The sequence below is a fragment of the Acinonyx jubatus genome, chromosome B1 (genome assembly GCF_027475565.1).
Source record: "Acinonyx jubatus isolate Ajub_Pintada_27869175 chromosome B1, VMU_Ajub_asm_v1.0, whole genome shotgun sequence".
Lineage (NCBI taxonomy): Eukaryota > Metazoa > Chordata > Mammalia > Carnivora > Felidae > Acinonyx > Acinonyx jubatus.
This window is the reverse complement of record NC_069382.1, coordinates 129,057,789-129,074,189: the sequence shown is the minus strand read 5'-3', so window position 1 is coordinate 129,074,189 and position 16,401 is coordinate 129,057,789. Positions and strand designations below refer to the sequence as shown.

Below are 16,401 nucleotides of genomic sequence, written 5' to 3'. Positions count from 1 at the left end.
TGACATGATACTATATATATATAAAACCCTAACAATTCCACCAGAAAACTAGAACTGATAAATGAATTCAGAAAAGTTGTGGGATACAAAAATCAATGTACAGAAATCTGTTGTATTCCCATACACTAATAATGAAGCAACATTAAGTGAAATTAAGAAAATAATTCCATTTACAATTGCACAAAAAAATAAAATAGGAATAAACTTAACCAAAGAGGGGAAAAACCTCACTCTGAAAACTATAAAACATTGATGAAAGAAATTTGGGATGATGAACAGAAATGGAAAGGAGTTCCATGCTCATGGGTTGGAAAAATAAATATTGTTAAAATGTCTATACTATTCAAAGTAGTCTACAAATTCAATGTAATGCCTATCAAAATACCAACAGTATTTTTTCCACATACCTAGAACAATCCTAAAATTTGTATGAAATCACAAAAGACCTCAAATAGTCAAAGCAATCTCAAAAAAACAAAACAAAACAAAACCCTAAACTAAAACAAAACAAAAAAACCCTGCAAAACAACAGACACCTCCAGGTTTTGGGTTTTTGTGTATCACAATTCCAGACATCAAGTTATATTACAAAGCTGTAGTAATCAATACAGTATGGTACTGGCACAATAACAAACACACAAATCAATGGAACAGAATAGAAAGCCCAGAAATAAACCCACAGTTTCATGGTCAGTTAATCTTCTACAAAGGAGGCAAGATTACACAATGGGGAAAAGACAATCTCGTCAACAAATGGTGTTGGGAAAACTGGACAGCTAAATGCAAATGAAATGGACCACTTTCTTACACTATACACAAAAATTCAGAATGAATTAGGGACCTAAATGTGACATCTGAAACCACAAAAATCCTAGAAGAGATTACAAGCAGTAATTTCTCTGACATTGGCCATTAGCAACATTTTTCTAGATATGTCTCCTGGGGCAAGGGAAACAAAAGTAAAAAAAACTATTGGGACTACATCAAAATAGAAAGTGTCTGCACAGCAAAGGAAACGAAACCACCAACAATTCTTTTTTTTTTTTTTTAATTTTTTTTTTTCAACGTTTATTTATTTTTGGGACAGAGAGAGAGCATGAACGGGGGAGGGGCAGAGAGAGAGGGAGACACAGAATCGGAAACAGGCTCCAGGCTCTGAGCCATCAGCCCAGAGCCCGACGCGGGGCTCGAACTCCCGGACCGCGAGATGGTGACCTGGCTGAAGTCAGACGCTTAACCGACTGTGCCACCCAGGTGCCCCACCACCAACAATTCTAACAGACAACCTACTGAATGGGGGAAGATGTTTGCAAATGACACATCTGATAAAGGGTTAATATCCAAAATATATGAGTAACTTATACAGCTTAACACACTAAAAACCAAATAATCCAATGGAAAAATGGGCAGAAAACATGAACAGTCATTTCTCCAAAGACGACACACACAGATAGCTAACAGACACATGAAAAGATGCTCGACATCACACATCATCAGGGAAATGCCAATCAAAACCACGATGAGATACCACCTCACACCTGTCAGAATGGCTAAAATAAAAAACTCAAGAAGCAATAAGTGTTGGCGTGGATGTAGAAAAAAGGAACCCTCTTGTACTGGTGGTGGGAATGCAAACTGGTGCAGCCACTGTGGAAGACAGTATTGCAGTTCCTCAAAAAATTAAAAATAGTACTACCCTACAATCCAGTAATCACACTACTGGGTATTTACCCAAAGAATACAAAAACAGTAATTTGAAGGCATATATGGACTCCTAGGTTTATTGCAGCAGTTTTTACAACAGCCCAACCACAGAAGCATCCCAAGTGTCCACTGATAGATGAATGGATAAAGAAAATGTGGTATGTGTATACACATACACAAATATACAGCCATATATATAATATATATATACACACACACGATATATAACCATAAAAAAGAATGAAATCTTTCCATTTGCAACAATATGGATGGAGCTAGGGAGTATAATGAAAAAATAGAAGAGAAAGGAAAGCTTCCACATACATTGCACAAGGTTAGCAATACCCTGATACCGAAACCAGTCAAAGAAACCACAGGAAAAGAAAACTACAGGCCAGTATCCCTGAAAAACATAGACGATACACACATACACACGGGAATATTATGCAGCCATAAAATGGATGAAATCTTGCCACTTATGACAACAAATACGTCAGACTGAAAAAGACAAATGCCCTAGGATTTAACTCATGTGTGGAATCTAAAAAACGAATCAAATTAATAAACTAACAAAAAGCAGAATCAGACCTATAATTACAGAAAACTGATGAATGCCAGATGGACTGGGGGTGGAGGAATGGGCAAAGTGGATGAAGGGGAGAGGAAGATACAGGCTTCCAGTTATGGAATGATTAAGTCATGGGTATAAAAGGCACAGCATAGGGAATATAATCAATGTTATTATAATACTGTCGTTTGGTGACAGATGGTAGCTACACTTGTAGTGAGCATAGTATACATATAGAGATGCTAAATCACTGTGCTGTGCATCTGAAAGTAATGTAAAATTGTGTTATCCATACTAAAAACATAATAAAAAAAACTCATCTAAAAACTTTCTCTTGAAAGTCTCTATGACTGTAACAATGATAAACTAAAACCACCTATTGATAAAAAAAAAAAAAAAAAAGACCAACAACTGAGGAACAAAGAAGGTCAGCACAAAGGTAACTCCTGTATTGTAGTAACAGATATCATTGTTAAATAGTCTGTTTCTTTTCAACAGTACTGGAAAAAAAATTGAATTGAGAAATTTTAAAATTCCAGTCAGCTTCAAAATATGGATTTAATAGTCCTAGAAGTTTCTCCTCAACAAGCAATCATGTAATTGTACACCAATTTCAGTACATTGATAGGGACTTTTCAAATTGTTAGCGAGTTTAACTATTACAACCCCGTAGGAAAAGAACACGATGTAGAAGATAAGGGAAAGGGAAAAACAGAAATTTCTGAACACTACAAGCTTAAATGTAGAGAGAAATAAGTTGGGAAAAAATACATATGTGGGTGTTGGTGGGTGTGGGTATATAGGTGTATTTATAGGTATATACGTATATACATATATGTGTATATATATACACACAATCATATTATATACATACACATATATATAATAAAAGAGGGGGAAATATGAAACACCAAGAAGATAACTATCACCTACCACTACCTTTTGAAATTGGCCATGTCAGGGTTTAGGTTGACAGATACACTAAACTAATAAGGGCAGAGTTAGACCCCTTTCTCCAATTTCTGTAGTTTTTAAACCATATAAGGAGAAGATAATAGCGTATATCTCAAACATTTTCTAAATGGATGACTATTTTAAGACTGTCAGTTGCAGCTTACCCACATTTTGTATCTTTACCATTCCCTTAGGATGCCTAAAATCAGGCTAAAAATCTGCCCACACCACAATATACGTAATATGCTATGATTTAGGATTCAAGCAAAGAAAGAAAATGTGCATCTGTTTTGGATTAATGAAATGAGAATTTTCAATAGATAATCCTGAGATAGTTTTTTGAATTTCCATAGATATACAGTCCACCTTCACAAAAATTCTACAATATCATTATATGTGTATGAATTAATCTGGCCTTTCCCACTATAGTTGTCTTTTAGCTACCTAGAGCCCCTTTCAAAGCCTCCTTTCTTAGGAGGTTAAGAGAATGTGGGTATTTCCTTCTAGTCAAAAGATGCAGGAAATAACATCATAGCTAGTATTTACTTAGGGCTCAGTGCAGAGTGTTGGGTACTCTGCACAGCAATTTATATATACACTTTTAGTTCATCCTTATAACAAAACTAAAACAGTATGATTTTTATTCCAGTTGTCCAAATGTGAAAGATTTTATAGAACCAGTCAGAGATTCCATGGCTGGTAGATGGGAGAAGTACCAAACAGAGGCTGTTTCCAGAACCCATAAAATTTATCACTAAGATGTACTGCCTGTCTGGTCTAAATTTATTGTTTAGTAAATTTCCAGAACAACAGTTGAGGTTACTGTAACATAAAAACAGAATTGCATTAAAACATTAAAATTTTAAAAACACAATCAACGGATAAGGAAAAGACAAGTACGGGAATTCAAAATGAATTAGCTATGGCAATGAAGCACAAACTTAAACTCAGAGATTTGTTGCAAGTCAGTGCTAAAATGAACCTATCTAGTTCTTTCTTGTGTCAGATAAAAGAAAGACAAATTTCATCTGGAAGTTACCTTTTTTCCTGACATTAAAGATAGCCCTAATTTTTTTACGGGAATCCTTAAGTGAAGAAAGGGACAGTGTATCACAAGCAGTACTTTCAACATCAGTGGGGCTAAGAACGGAGATATTCCTCAGGAGGTTATTTCTTACGTCTCTCCTCTAAGAAAGCCAGTGGAGGAAGAGTAAATTGGATCACTTAACACTGTAACTTTGTTATAACCCAGTTAAAAACTGGGCTAAGGATCTGAATCGCCATTTCCCCCCAAAAAGATACATAAGTGATAAATAAGCACAAAGTGATGCTGGAGATAGCCATCAGGGAAATGCAAACCCAAACCACAATGCAATACGATTTCACACACACTAGGATAAGGAGAAAAAAGATAAGAACAAGTGTTGGTGAGGATGTGGAGAAATTGGAGCATGCTACAGCCTGAATGTTTATGTCCCTCCATAATTCACATGTTGAAATCTTAATGCCCAATGTGATGGCATTAGGGGGTGGTGCTTAGGTCATGAGGACGGAACCCTCATTTAGGGAATTCCTTTGTTCTTACAAAGGAAACCCAGAGATTTCTTCTCCTTCCACTATGTGGAGACACAGCAAGAAGGTACCAGCTATGAACCAGGAAGTGAATCCTGACCAGCCATCACACTGAATCTGTTGGCACCTTGATCTTTTACTTTCCAGCCTTAAAAAATGTGAGAAATAAATTCCTGTTGTTTATAAGCTACCCAGTCTGTGGTGTTTTGTTGTAGCAGTACAAATGGACTAAGACAAAAGGACTAGGAGTCCTTATACACTGTAAAAAAGTAACCTGCTTTAGAAATAGCTCCTCAAGGAGCACCTGGGTGGCTGAGTCAGTTAAGCATCTGACTGGCTCAGGTCATGATCTCGCAGTTCCTGGGTTTGAGCCCCACATCAGGCTCTGTGCTGACAGCTTGGAGCCCTGTTTCAGATTCTGTGTCTCCTTCTCTCTCTGCCCCTCTCCTGCTCATTCTCATTTTTTTTTTTATTTTTTTTTCAACGTTTATTTATTTTTGGGACAGAGAGAGACAGAGCATGAACAGGGGAGGGGCAGAGAGAGGGAGACACAGAATCGGAAACAGGCTCCAGGCTCTGAGCCATCAGCCCAGAGCCCGACACGGGGCTTGAACTCATGGACCGCGAGATCGTGACCTGGCTGAAGTCGGACGCTTAACCGACTGCACCACCCAGGCGCCCCCTGCTCATTCTCATTCTTATTCTCTCTCTCTCTCCCTCTCTCTCCCTCAATAAACACTAAAAAATTTAAAAAAAAAATAGCCCCTCAAAAGTTTAAACACAGACCTACCATATGACCCAGTAATCCGAATCTCAGTTATGTACCTGAGAGAAATGAAACCATATGTTCAAATGTCTGTATGTACAAAAACTTGTGCATAGATGTTCATACCAACATTATTCATAAGAGCCTAACAATGGAAACTTGAATGTCCATCAACTGATGAATAAATGTGGTACATCCATATTACAGAACAGTATTCAGCAATAAAAGAATGTGATGTACTAATGCATGCTATCTAACATGATGAACCTTGCAAACTTTATGTTCAGTGAAAGAAGCCAGTCACAAAGTACACATATTGTATGATTCCATTTATATGGAATGTCTAGAATCTGCAGATCCATAGAGATAAGTGCTTGCCAGGAGCTGGGGAACAGGAGAGGGTTGGGGGGGGGGATGGAAAGTGACTGCTAACAGTATGGGATTTCTTTCTGGGTGATGAAAACTTCTAAAATTGATCAAAGCTACTTGAGAAGCACTATCATGGGAACTTTTTAATCTAGAAGCATGGAAGCCAAGTATTAATAACAATCTTCCTCAAACATAAGAGAGTCTCACTAAGGTAGAATTGCATTATGATATTATCTACACAGCTAAATTAGGGATAGTTTCAAGGCTGAATGAGCTTATCTATCAATGATTATCATTTAAGCTTTTTTGGATCCTGGATCCTTTAAGGATGTGTTGAAAGCTTTGAAGAAGGTAGGCATGGTGTTACCCCAAGGAGTCTAAATAACTTCACAGACATTAGAGGAGGACTCTCCATGATTGTAGTAAAATAAGACAAAAACAAGAACATTGCATAATGCTGCTTAAATGGAAATGTAATAAGTGAGTGTTGGGGGGGTGGAAAGCTGTGTAACCACAAAAATGATCAAATATCCCCCTCTCCTGGCTTGCAGGACTGACTACTACTGCCTCTCCAGTGAAACTCTAGCCTGTCCCTGTAGCTTCCTGGATAAAAATTAAAAGACCCAATAGTCAATTGCTCCTGCTTTCTGGCAGCACTTAATCCAGAATAGACTCTTCACTTTCTTTAAACCTCCCTAAAATCACCTTACCCAAGTCCTTGTGCCAAGCTCACCTGACTCCCTCTTTTTGAGATATTCCATGGTTTTTCAAGGTATGGCTCCCTTACTGCAGCAGTAAGCCCAATTTTGGCAACAGGTTGTGTTCCTAGTAATATTTGGCTGATAAGAAGCAGTATCATAAAATATGCTATTAAGAGTATGTATATAAATTTTTATGTTTATTAGGACTTTATGTTCTCATTTAAAAATGTGATATAAACTATACTATATAGGAGAAAATTACATTGATAAAAGACAATGGATACACCCTAAAATGTTTAGTGTTATTGTGTCTGAATGCTAGTTTATTTTCCGTTTTGCTTTTCTGTATTTCATATTTTCCTTCAAAGATGGTTTATAATTTAAGCAGAGAGGGGGAGGGGGAAGAAGAAAAACTCCCTTCCAAAAGAATATGAGCGAAGAACTTCATATTCAAAATGGTGGTCAGTGGGGCGCCTGGGTGGCTCAGTCGGTTAAGCGTCTGACTTCAGCTCAGGTCATGATCTTGCGGTCCGTGAGTTTGAGCCCCGCATCAGGCTCTGGGCTGACGGCTCAGAGCCTGGAGCCTACTTCCAATTCTGTGTCTCCCTCTCTCTCTGCCCCTCCCCTGTTCATGCTCTCTCTGTCTCAAAAATAAATAAACGTTAAAAAAAATTTTTTTTTAAAAATGGTGGTCAGTATGTAAGGTTTTCAAACTTTAGCATATTAGAATTTCTTGGGGTGCTTGCCAAAAATGAAAGGTTCCTGGGTTTCATTCCTGGAGTGAGCCCCAGAAGCTACAGTTTGGACCCCAGGTGATTCTGAGCCATCAAGCCTGAGCAGCAACCTTGGGAGAAGCAGTTTTTGGACAAACTAGAACAGAATAATGTACAGATTAACAGAGGAAGGATTGGACTTGTTTAGGGTAAAACAGCAGCAAGCAGAGCCTTAAAGCATGAAGCTGCATGTGTTGGGCACAGGGAGCATGGGTGGTCTGGTGCACAGTGGCTTTCAGGAAGGTGGATTTCATCAATCTAAGGGAAACTGAGGACTCCTTTAGAGAACAATTTGGAAAGGTAAAGTGGGTCTAGATTTTACTCAAGTTTCCAACCCATACTGTGGCCACCAATTAGCAATTCACTGGTTTCTTCAATTTATATCCACATTTTTTTTTTTTTAGGAAGCAAGTCTAATTTTTCCTTAAACTTTTCCACCAGTAATTTTCATTTTTTCAACCCTATCAAATCTTTTTTATCTTCCTAGGAACTCATTGTCTTAGCTTTGCCTATGCTGCCAGTCAGTTGAAAACCTACTGCCAGCCAACAAGGAAACACAAAAAAGAAAATTAAGTTTAAAAGCCTCCTACTGGGCATCTATAGAAGACTCAAGAGTATGAAAAAAATCACTACCTTTCAATATCAGGTTAAAAACTTTCTTAAAAAAGATAAGGGATTTTCCAAAGAGTAATCTGTTCTGTCATTTGTGTCCAGAAATTTTCAAGTGGAAAATCATTTCTACCTTTAACTATATAAAAGGGATTTTTTAACACTAAAAATGAATGATTTGGGCTTTTGTCTAAAATACAAGGTGAAATAACTTTACAGCTAAAAGAGACTTCAAAGAATAGGTTTTCATTTTGAAGATAACAACTATTATATATCTTGTTTGCCCTAATACACTCCAAAATATATTATATTTTAGCTACAAAAATCCCCTCCATATTTTATGTCATTCAAACTAGGTGACAAATGTTCTTTGTGAAACCATTTGCTGCAAATCAATTGGCAATATTTTTCAATCATTAAGAAATACTATTTGATATTAAATCAGTTTAATACAAATGGAATAATAGTATCAGGTCTTCATCTTAAGCTTACTGGAGTAGCTAATTTGGGTAACTTAACCAAAAATTTCCAAGTAAATGAGGATCAATGATAAAGTAAATGAAATCAAAAAAGCAAGAAAGCAAGAAAGCAGTTGCTTTACAAGAATTTACTCTATCTAGAGATGTACTATTCTATTACAAAACTATCATGCATGAAACATACTACGGAAAATGAGGCTGCAAAATGTATTTGCACTGAGATTATCTTAGTAGAAAAGGGAATTTAGAACTTTTAATGATGAGAAACATAAGCCATTTCAGGTGATTTGGAGTAGCCTTCAGCACACCCACATTCCAACGAACCAAATGCCATGTCTGATGAACACTGCTCCAGACTTAAGGTACCCTCACAACCAGAATGCCACTTTGGTAGGTTAATGTCGAAAATTCCATTTTAACAAATGGCCACTTTAATTATGCAAAAATAAATACCCACAATGTACTTTTTCCTCTTTTTACATCTTTGAGTTAAATATTTCCATTGTGATGGTGGGCAGAGCACATTGCCTTTAAAACCAAATAGTTCTGGCTCAACTCTTTATTCTGCCACCTATGTTTAATAGATTCACACACGTTTTGGCTTTTGATTCACTGTACAAAAAATAGAGGTACCGTTGACCTCATAATACAAGGATTAAGGGATACCAGGAAAGAAATCCTGGTAGCAGCATTCCCTCAGGAGTGAACTGTCTTCTAATTAGAGAATAAACCACAGTGAATGGTAAGGGACAGGTAGAAAAAAGACACAGAATAGAAAACTTCCCTGTGTCATAAAGGAAAAAGAATCTAAGATATCACAAACAGCTCAGAGGGAAGGTTGGGGGGATTCTGAGACAGAAGAATGTTGGGGATAGGAGAGGATGGCATGTCAAGACGAAATGAGGTGGTGACCCAAAGAACGGACAGTAAGAAATGCCTGTGGTCAGCCTGGCTCCTAATAAAACCAGGAGGATACACGCTCTATTTTAAGGTCCCCCCCCCCACTCTTGTACTTGAATACAAATCTTCCACAACTAGTAACCCCTCCCCTCAACAAAAAGGAAAAAGTCTGTTATAGAAAACTAGCTTGTGTAAAGACACAGCTGTCTTGGGTAAAGTCAAGTCTTATTAATAAGTCTACTAAATACAACTGCCTTGTGGGAGGTGGTGTTTTGAGGCAACCAAGGCATATGGGCTGTGTTCCAGATTTAAACTCACACAAGGTGATGAAAAGGGAACAGTTCTAAAAGACAAGACATGATCAAGCTGGAGAATCAGCAGAAACGGAGAAATGATCCAAGGGGTATCTGGAAAGAAATTAAACCTCAGAGATATCGGGCAAGGGAGAGAAGAGTCAGGGGTCACTTTATTTAAATATATAATAGGACCCAGTGACCCCAGTAGGCTGGCGGGTGAGGGAGAAGGCCAGGGGGCTAACATCTGGTTACATGACACCATCAATGGTTGGTAGTCGGTACATTTCGGCTCTTTTCCTTAAGGAATGGATACCATATCAGATACAACTGTTTTCACGCTTCTTACAACTATGGGGGGGGGGGCAAACTTTTAAAAGTGATCTAAAACTTGCATGAAGTTGTACTTTACCTCAAATAGTCAACCAAACTTGCAGAAACTGCTTGGTTGATAGTTGGGAGGAAGGGTGGGGGGAGGAGGGGGAAGCAGGTATTTGTCTAAAACTACTTCACATCATAACTAGGAGATCACAGATTTTCCATCATGCCAGGTAGAGGAAAGCTGCGATTTTCAGGTAGGCAATTGAGCAGTTTGGGCGCGGGAGTCAGAGAGTTAGAAGCCTTACAATCATCTCTTTGCTGCAGTATGAATGCTTAGGTCAGTTCCCTTATGAAACGTTTTAGCAACAGTATGGCCTTTACAAATAAATGACGAATTACCATGCTACTTTATGTTAACGAAAATGAATAGACATTTATGTTAGGGTATTGGAGAAACTTTAGCCTTTTCCATTTTTCAAAGTATTATACACGCACAGAGAGAGAGAGAGAGAGAGAGAGAGAGAGAGAGAGAGAGAGAGAAGGCTAAACGCGTTTCCTTGGTAAACAGGTGCTGCAGGATGGAGGTGCAGCCACTCCCTTCCCCTGGGAAGGCTCTGAGCAACCCCCCCCCCCCCCGCCCGCCATAAGGAACGGAGTCCGGGAAGGGGGAGTTGGCATGGTTCAACGCAGAGGTTATTAGTACACAAGTGCTGGCATTCGGTCCATTTAGAATTCCAAAATAGAAACTAATGCTACCTCCACTTAAAATAAACCAAGGGACTATTTGTCAAACTGCAAATTTCCTCATTACTACCGAGAAGCAGAAGGAGAAAAGGGGCGGCAGGAAACTCACGAGGGAGTCTCCCACAGGCTCACGCGTCTCCCAGGTGCTGTCCGTCTTGCACAGGGTCCGCTTCTATGGTGACTGTGACTTCAACCCTGGAGCATCGCAACCAGGGAGGGAATACTCGATACCCAGTTTGACCAACCCCTGCTGCACCTCAGGAACCCCGGGCTTGCTCAGGTAGATTATGCAGAATGTAAGCCCAGCTCCTCTCCTGAACCCGGTCCCCAAAGGGAGCTAGCCTTCCTGCCCTCGGCCAGCAACTGCGTCTGCTCGCTTCTACCTTTGCTCATGATCCTCGCTCCGACTCCTCCAGTCCCAGGTGACGGGCGCTGGAACGCACGGGTGCAGCGGCCGCTATTTGTAAACACGCTCCACGTGCGCTCGCCCAGCCCCATTCGCAAGCCGCTCGTGGCACCTGAGGATGAGTAGCTTTCTCCAGAGCCCTCAGAGGGTGCGATTTTTATTCCACCTGAGAGAGGAGGAAGCCTCGCCCCCAGAGGAGAGCCACTGAAAGAAGGGCCAAGACAGGGTGGACTTGGACCGCCCCCTGCTGGCCGACTAAATAGTCTGCAGGCTAGAGCAGGCAGGGCTTTAGCCGAACCCACGCCGCGCCTAAAGAAGCTGCAGCGGCCGGCCCCGCCCCCGCCCTCTCGCCGAAGACCCCGCCCCCGGGCCGCGCGCACTCGCCCGCGCAGGCCCCACCCCCTTGCCGACACAGCGTTCTTGCGGGGGCGCGCGCGTGCACCCTAATCCCCCGCCTTCCGGCTCCGGCGGCGACGCTCGCCGCTTGCCGCTGCCGCCGCGCCACCAGTGTCAGCTTCCCTCTAGAGACTCCATTTGCTTTCAGGGCGGTCTGGCCCCCGCGCGGGCTGGCGGAGAGTGATGCCCCCGGCCCGCTGACTGGCGTCCCCTGGGCCAAGCGCTCGCTCGCTGCGGCGGTGACACCCTGGTCGCCGGCGTCCACGGAGGAATCCGGGCTCCCTCCGCGTGAGCAAAGACGTCCCGCGCTCCGGAGCTCGCCCTGCGGGGAGAGGCCCTCGCTAACGCGGCTTGTCTCTGACCTCTTAATTTCAGGAGGTAGGCAATTCAGGTCCCGCTGTCACTCCAGATAATGCCTAAAAGCATTATTTGTCGGATTTTGCCATCACACTGATAGGAGGCGTTAATTTTCTCAATATAGTTGCAGGATAGATACGAGTAATGCCACAGACCCTGATAATGAAAAAAAAAATGTTTTTGGTATTTTCCTTTAGGTTTCGGAGGCACCGAGTGCTTATACAGCTCCCCACAGGAACTACTGTTGGCCCATCGAGGATCATCTTTCACCAGGATTATTTTAACATCTTCACTGAGCCTTCCACTCCATACCTTCTACCATGAGTTCTGATTTCTACCAATGAAGTTTTTGATGCTTGCTTTAATCATGTGACACCACCTCTTGTCCGCCTTTTGCCTTTCCAGTTGCCAAATACATTAGGTATAAGTTTGTGTCATGTTAAAGTACAAAGTTTTCTGCCTGTCCATTTTCACCTTATTTGCACTGCTCACTTCTGTCCAGCTTGCCTTATCTCGCCTGCCTATGATTTCCATAACCACTCACTTGAATAATTAATCTCTAGCAGTCCTTGCCTAGAAGAGGCTGTATTCCATACAGTACATTGCCTGACAAAGACAGCGTCAGCGGATGAGTTTTTCCATTATATTTTCCCATATGTCATGTCTACAAGTCCTCTCTTAAACTATTTATCCCTGGCACATTTCTCAAAGTACTCCCACCTGAGTCTTGGTTCCTTTAGCAAAGAGTCTCTACCTGTAACGAAAAGAAGAATTAAATACACAATAGGACTGTTTTAGAGACCTTACTGGTACAGATTGGTTGCAGTCTCCTTTGAGATTGCAGTTCATGAAAAGACCTTAAACTAAGTAAGGAGGAAGAAAGAAGATAGGTTTAGTTAAAACTAGTCCCTGTTGAAAGAACTTTGTAGGCTTTAAACAACAAAGTGAAGAGAGTCACATAGGCCTGGCCTGGAAATTGGCCAGCATACCATCCATCTAGGTCCTGTGGAGAAGGCAAGGGATCTTAAAACCCCATTTTCTAGTCTCATTGTATTCAAATCTAAGTTGTTAAATATCTTGTTCTAGTAATTGCTTAAAATATTGGACATTTAAAATGTTGGGGAAACGTAAGCGTGTGGTGTTGACAATTAAGGACAAGCTTGACATTATTAAGAAACTTGAGGAAGGCATATCTTTCAAAAAGCTTTCTGTAGTGTATGGAATTGGTGAATCCACGGTTCGTGATATTAAAAAGAACAAAGAAAGGATAATAAACTATGCAAACAGTTCAGATCCTACAAGTGGGGTGTCCAAACGTAAATCAATGAAGTCATCGACATACGAGGAACTTGATAGGGTTATGATAGAGTGGTTTAACCAACAGAAAACAGATGGGATTCCAGTGTCCGGAACAATTTGTGCAAAACAAGCCAAATTCTTTTTTGATGCTCTGGGAATGGAAGGTGATTTTAATGCATCATCTGGCTGGCTAACTCGATTTAAGCAGCGCCATGGTATTCCAAAGGCTGCTGGTAAAGGAACAAAATTAAAAGGAGATGAAACTGCTGCCAGTGAATTTTGCGGTAACTTTCAGGAATTTGTCGAGAGAGAGAATCTACAACCGGAGCAAATTTATGGTGCTGATCAAACTGGATTGTTCTGGAAATGTCTACCATCAAGGACATTAGCTCTTGAAACTGAACAAACTACTTCTGGTTATAGGTCAAGCAGAGAGAGAATCATTATTATGTGTTGTGCAAATGCCACTGGTTTACACAAACTTAATCTTTGTGTTGTGGGAAAAGCAAAAAAACCCCGTGCGTTCAAAGGAGCTGACCTTTCAAACCTTCCTGTCACTTACTTCAGTCAAAAAAGTGCATGGATAGAACATTCTGTTTTCAGACAGTGGTTTGAAAAGTACTTTGTGCCACAGGTACAGAAGCATTTGAAATCCCAGGGGCTTCTAGAAAAAGCAGTGCTTCTTTTGGATTTTCCCCCAGCACATCCAAATGAAGAATTATTGAGTTCAGATGATGGCAGAATAATTGTGAAATATTTGCCACCAAATGTCACAAGTCTAATTCAACCTATGAGTCAGGGGGTTCTAGCCACAGTAAAAAGATACTACCGAGCGGGACTTCTTCAGAAATACATGGGTGAAGGAATTGACCCAAAAATGTTTTGGAAAAATTTGACAGTGTTGGATGCAATTTATGAAGTATCAAGAGCTTGGAACATGGTAAAATCTAGTACCATAACCAAAGCATGGAAAAAACTGTTCCCTAGCAATGAAGAGAATTCAGGCATGAACATTGATGAAGGAGCCATTTTAGCAGCTAACTTAGCAACAGTTTTACAGAATACAGAAGACTGTGAACACGTTGACATTGAGAATATTGATCAGTGGTTTGACTCTCGGAGCAATGACTCAAGCTGTCAGGTGCTAACAGACAGTGAAAGTACTGAGGACCAGGCCAAGCCTGCTGAACAAAAACATTCCAATAAGACTAGAAAAGCAGAACTGAATCCAGAGAAGCATATTAGCCATAAAGCTGCACTTGAATGGACCGAAAATTTACTGGATTATCTAGAACAACAAGAGGACATGCTTCTGTCTGATAAACTGGTATTACGGAGGCTTCGAACAATAATAAGAAGAAAACAGAAGATCCAAAATAACAAAAGTCATTAATAATACTCTTAAGTGTATTTGTATCTTTGTGATTTTATCTGCAGTGGAACTTCATTATCTTCTTTGAAGTGCTGTGGATTTTAAAGCTAAATACATTTTATAAATGATTTTAGGATTAGATGCCATTTTGGATTACTTAAATTACTGTTCTTTAATGTTGATTCTAGTACGTGACCATTTCCATCCATGTAACTTGTTTGTTTACTCTTTCTAATCTGTATTATACTAGTTAGATCATAAGGTACCTGAGGCCAGATATTTTGTGTCTGTTTTGTGCCTGAATTTCAATGTGTCTAATAGAGGACCGTGCACACTATAGGCAATCAATAAATCTTACTTAAATTAAATTTTTATGACTTGCTCTGAACTCCAGTTCCCAAATGAAATATGTTGGGGGTAAGTTTCCATTTCCATGATGTTTCCACCTGCTGAAATTTTTGGAACTTAGCAAAAATTTGTCTGTGCAACGAGAGCACTGAAGGAAAATAGTCTCAAACCTGAAATATGGGATTCTATATCAACAGTATTTGGGTAGTCAGCAATTCAGATTGGCCATCTCTGAGTATAATGAAGGAAGAAGAAACATAAAATGTCTCCAGGGAGAGGGCTTGCACTTCACTTTTATTCCAACTGACAGCAGGGAGAGTTCCTTCAGAGTTGTAAAAAGAATGCCATCCCCATTTTAGAAAAAATAGTTTTCAGTTCCCAAACCATCGTAATCAGAAGAGGTAAGAGTTATACTTTGTTGTCTTTCATTTCAATTCTTCATTAGAATAGATATATCAATAGTTCTTGTTTTTAATAAGCTGTTTGATATTTATATAACACTTAAAGCTTACAACTTATGTTGTTTACTTTCTTATAGCATATTTTTTTCTGAGGATAATTGAGAACATAAGCATGCATAAAATTTGTGGAACCATCCACCACATGAGCAGTGGACTAACATTAAGTAGAACATGAGAAAGATTATTATAGAAGAGTATGGGCTGCTGTGTGACCATGGGCAAGTTATTTAACCCATATGTGAATTAGGAGTAATACCTGCCTTAGAGAGTTTTTGTGAGCAGCATATGATTTAACGTATGGATTTTAAGTATTATGGGCTTAGAAGAGGACCTGACTCAGCTTAAGTCCTCTTTGAATGTTAGCTACTGTTACTGAGTTCCTGAAACTATGAGTTTCAAAAGTTACGCTGAACAGACCCGGTGTGTGACTCAACTGTGAGGTTGCTGTGTTAGGAAAACCCTTTAAAGGGAAGTGAGATAAAAGACAAGTAACTAGCTTCAGTTGAAATAGAATAATAATTTATTTCAGTGAAAACTGAAAGGTTAATCCAATTTAGAAATCATTTCCTGACCATCTATTGCTAGGCACAGTGAGGTCTGTGGGCACATTTAAGACATCTTAGATTGAATTATAAAATAAATGGGAATGGAATTGTAATTTCTTTGCTCCCTGGCCTGCTAATAAAATAAATAGATGTTACCATTATTCATAGAAGAGAATCTATATTACTAGTATTGGCATAATTTACTGAATAAAATACCTTAAAAGTAGATAAGATAATAAGCAGGACATTTGAAATATTTTATTAAATTACAGTAACAGAATCAGTAGAAAAATTCAGAGCAAAAGAAACATGACAAAAAACTCTGGTTATAGCAGTTAAGCCCAGCCATATATAGGGAGCTTTGTTGTGATTGATTTGAGATTTTAGAGACCCTGACAATTCTTCATGAGGCTATCATTAGAGTGCAGGGCTCTGCCTTTTGAGCTGAGGTTTTGGTTCAGGAA

The 16,401-nt window shown here is 39.7% G+C and overlaps 2 protein-coding genes across 2 annotated transcripts in view; one reads left to right on the top strand and one right to left on the bottom strand.

Moving 5' to 3' along the window:
• FAM13A (family with sequence similarity 13 member A) overlaps positions 1 to 11,347 on the bottom strand; it is a 366,689-nt gene extending 355,342 nt beyond the window's left edge. Inside the window, exon 1 of the mRNA XM_053217137.1 lies at positions 11,137 to 11,347. The gene's annotated coding sequence lies outside the window, so the exon portion shown is untranslated. The remainder of the gene's footprint in view (positions 1 to 11,136) is intronic.
• Positions 11,348 to 11,591: 244 nt separating this feature from the next.
• TIGD2 (tigger transposable element derived 2) lies at positions 11,592 to 14,951 on the top strand. Its single transcript, XM_015075756.3, has 2 exons — positions 11,592 to 11,933; positions 12,110 to 14,951. Exon 2 carries the CDS (start codon positions 13,027 to 13,029, stop codon positions 14,602 to 14,604), a length of 1,578 nt encoding a protein of 525 aa, XP_014931242.2. The 5' UTR covers positions 11,592 to 11,933; positions 12,110 to 13,026; the 3' UTR covers positions 14,605 to 14,951.
• The last annotated feature ends 1,450 nt before the right edge of the window (positions 14,952 to 16,401 follow it).

What these genes read in the sequence shown, in the direction of transcription:
- TIGD2 (XM_015075756.3), top strand. Translation starts at nt 13,027, where the DNA reads ATGTTGGGGAAACGTAAGCGTGTGGTGTTGACAATTAAGGACAAGCTT.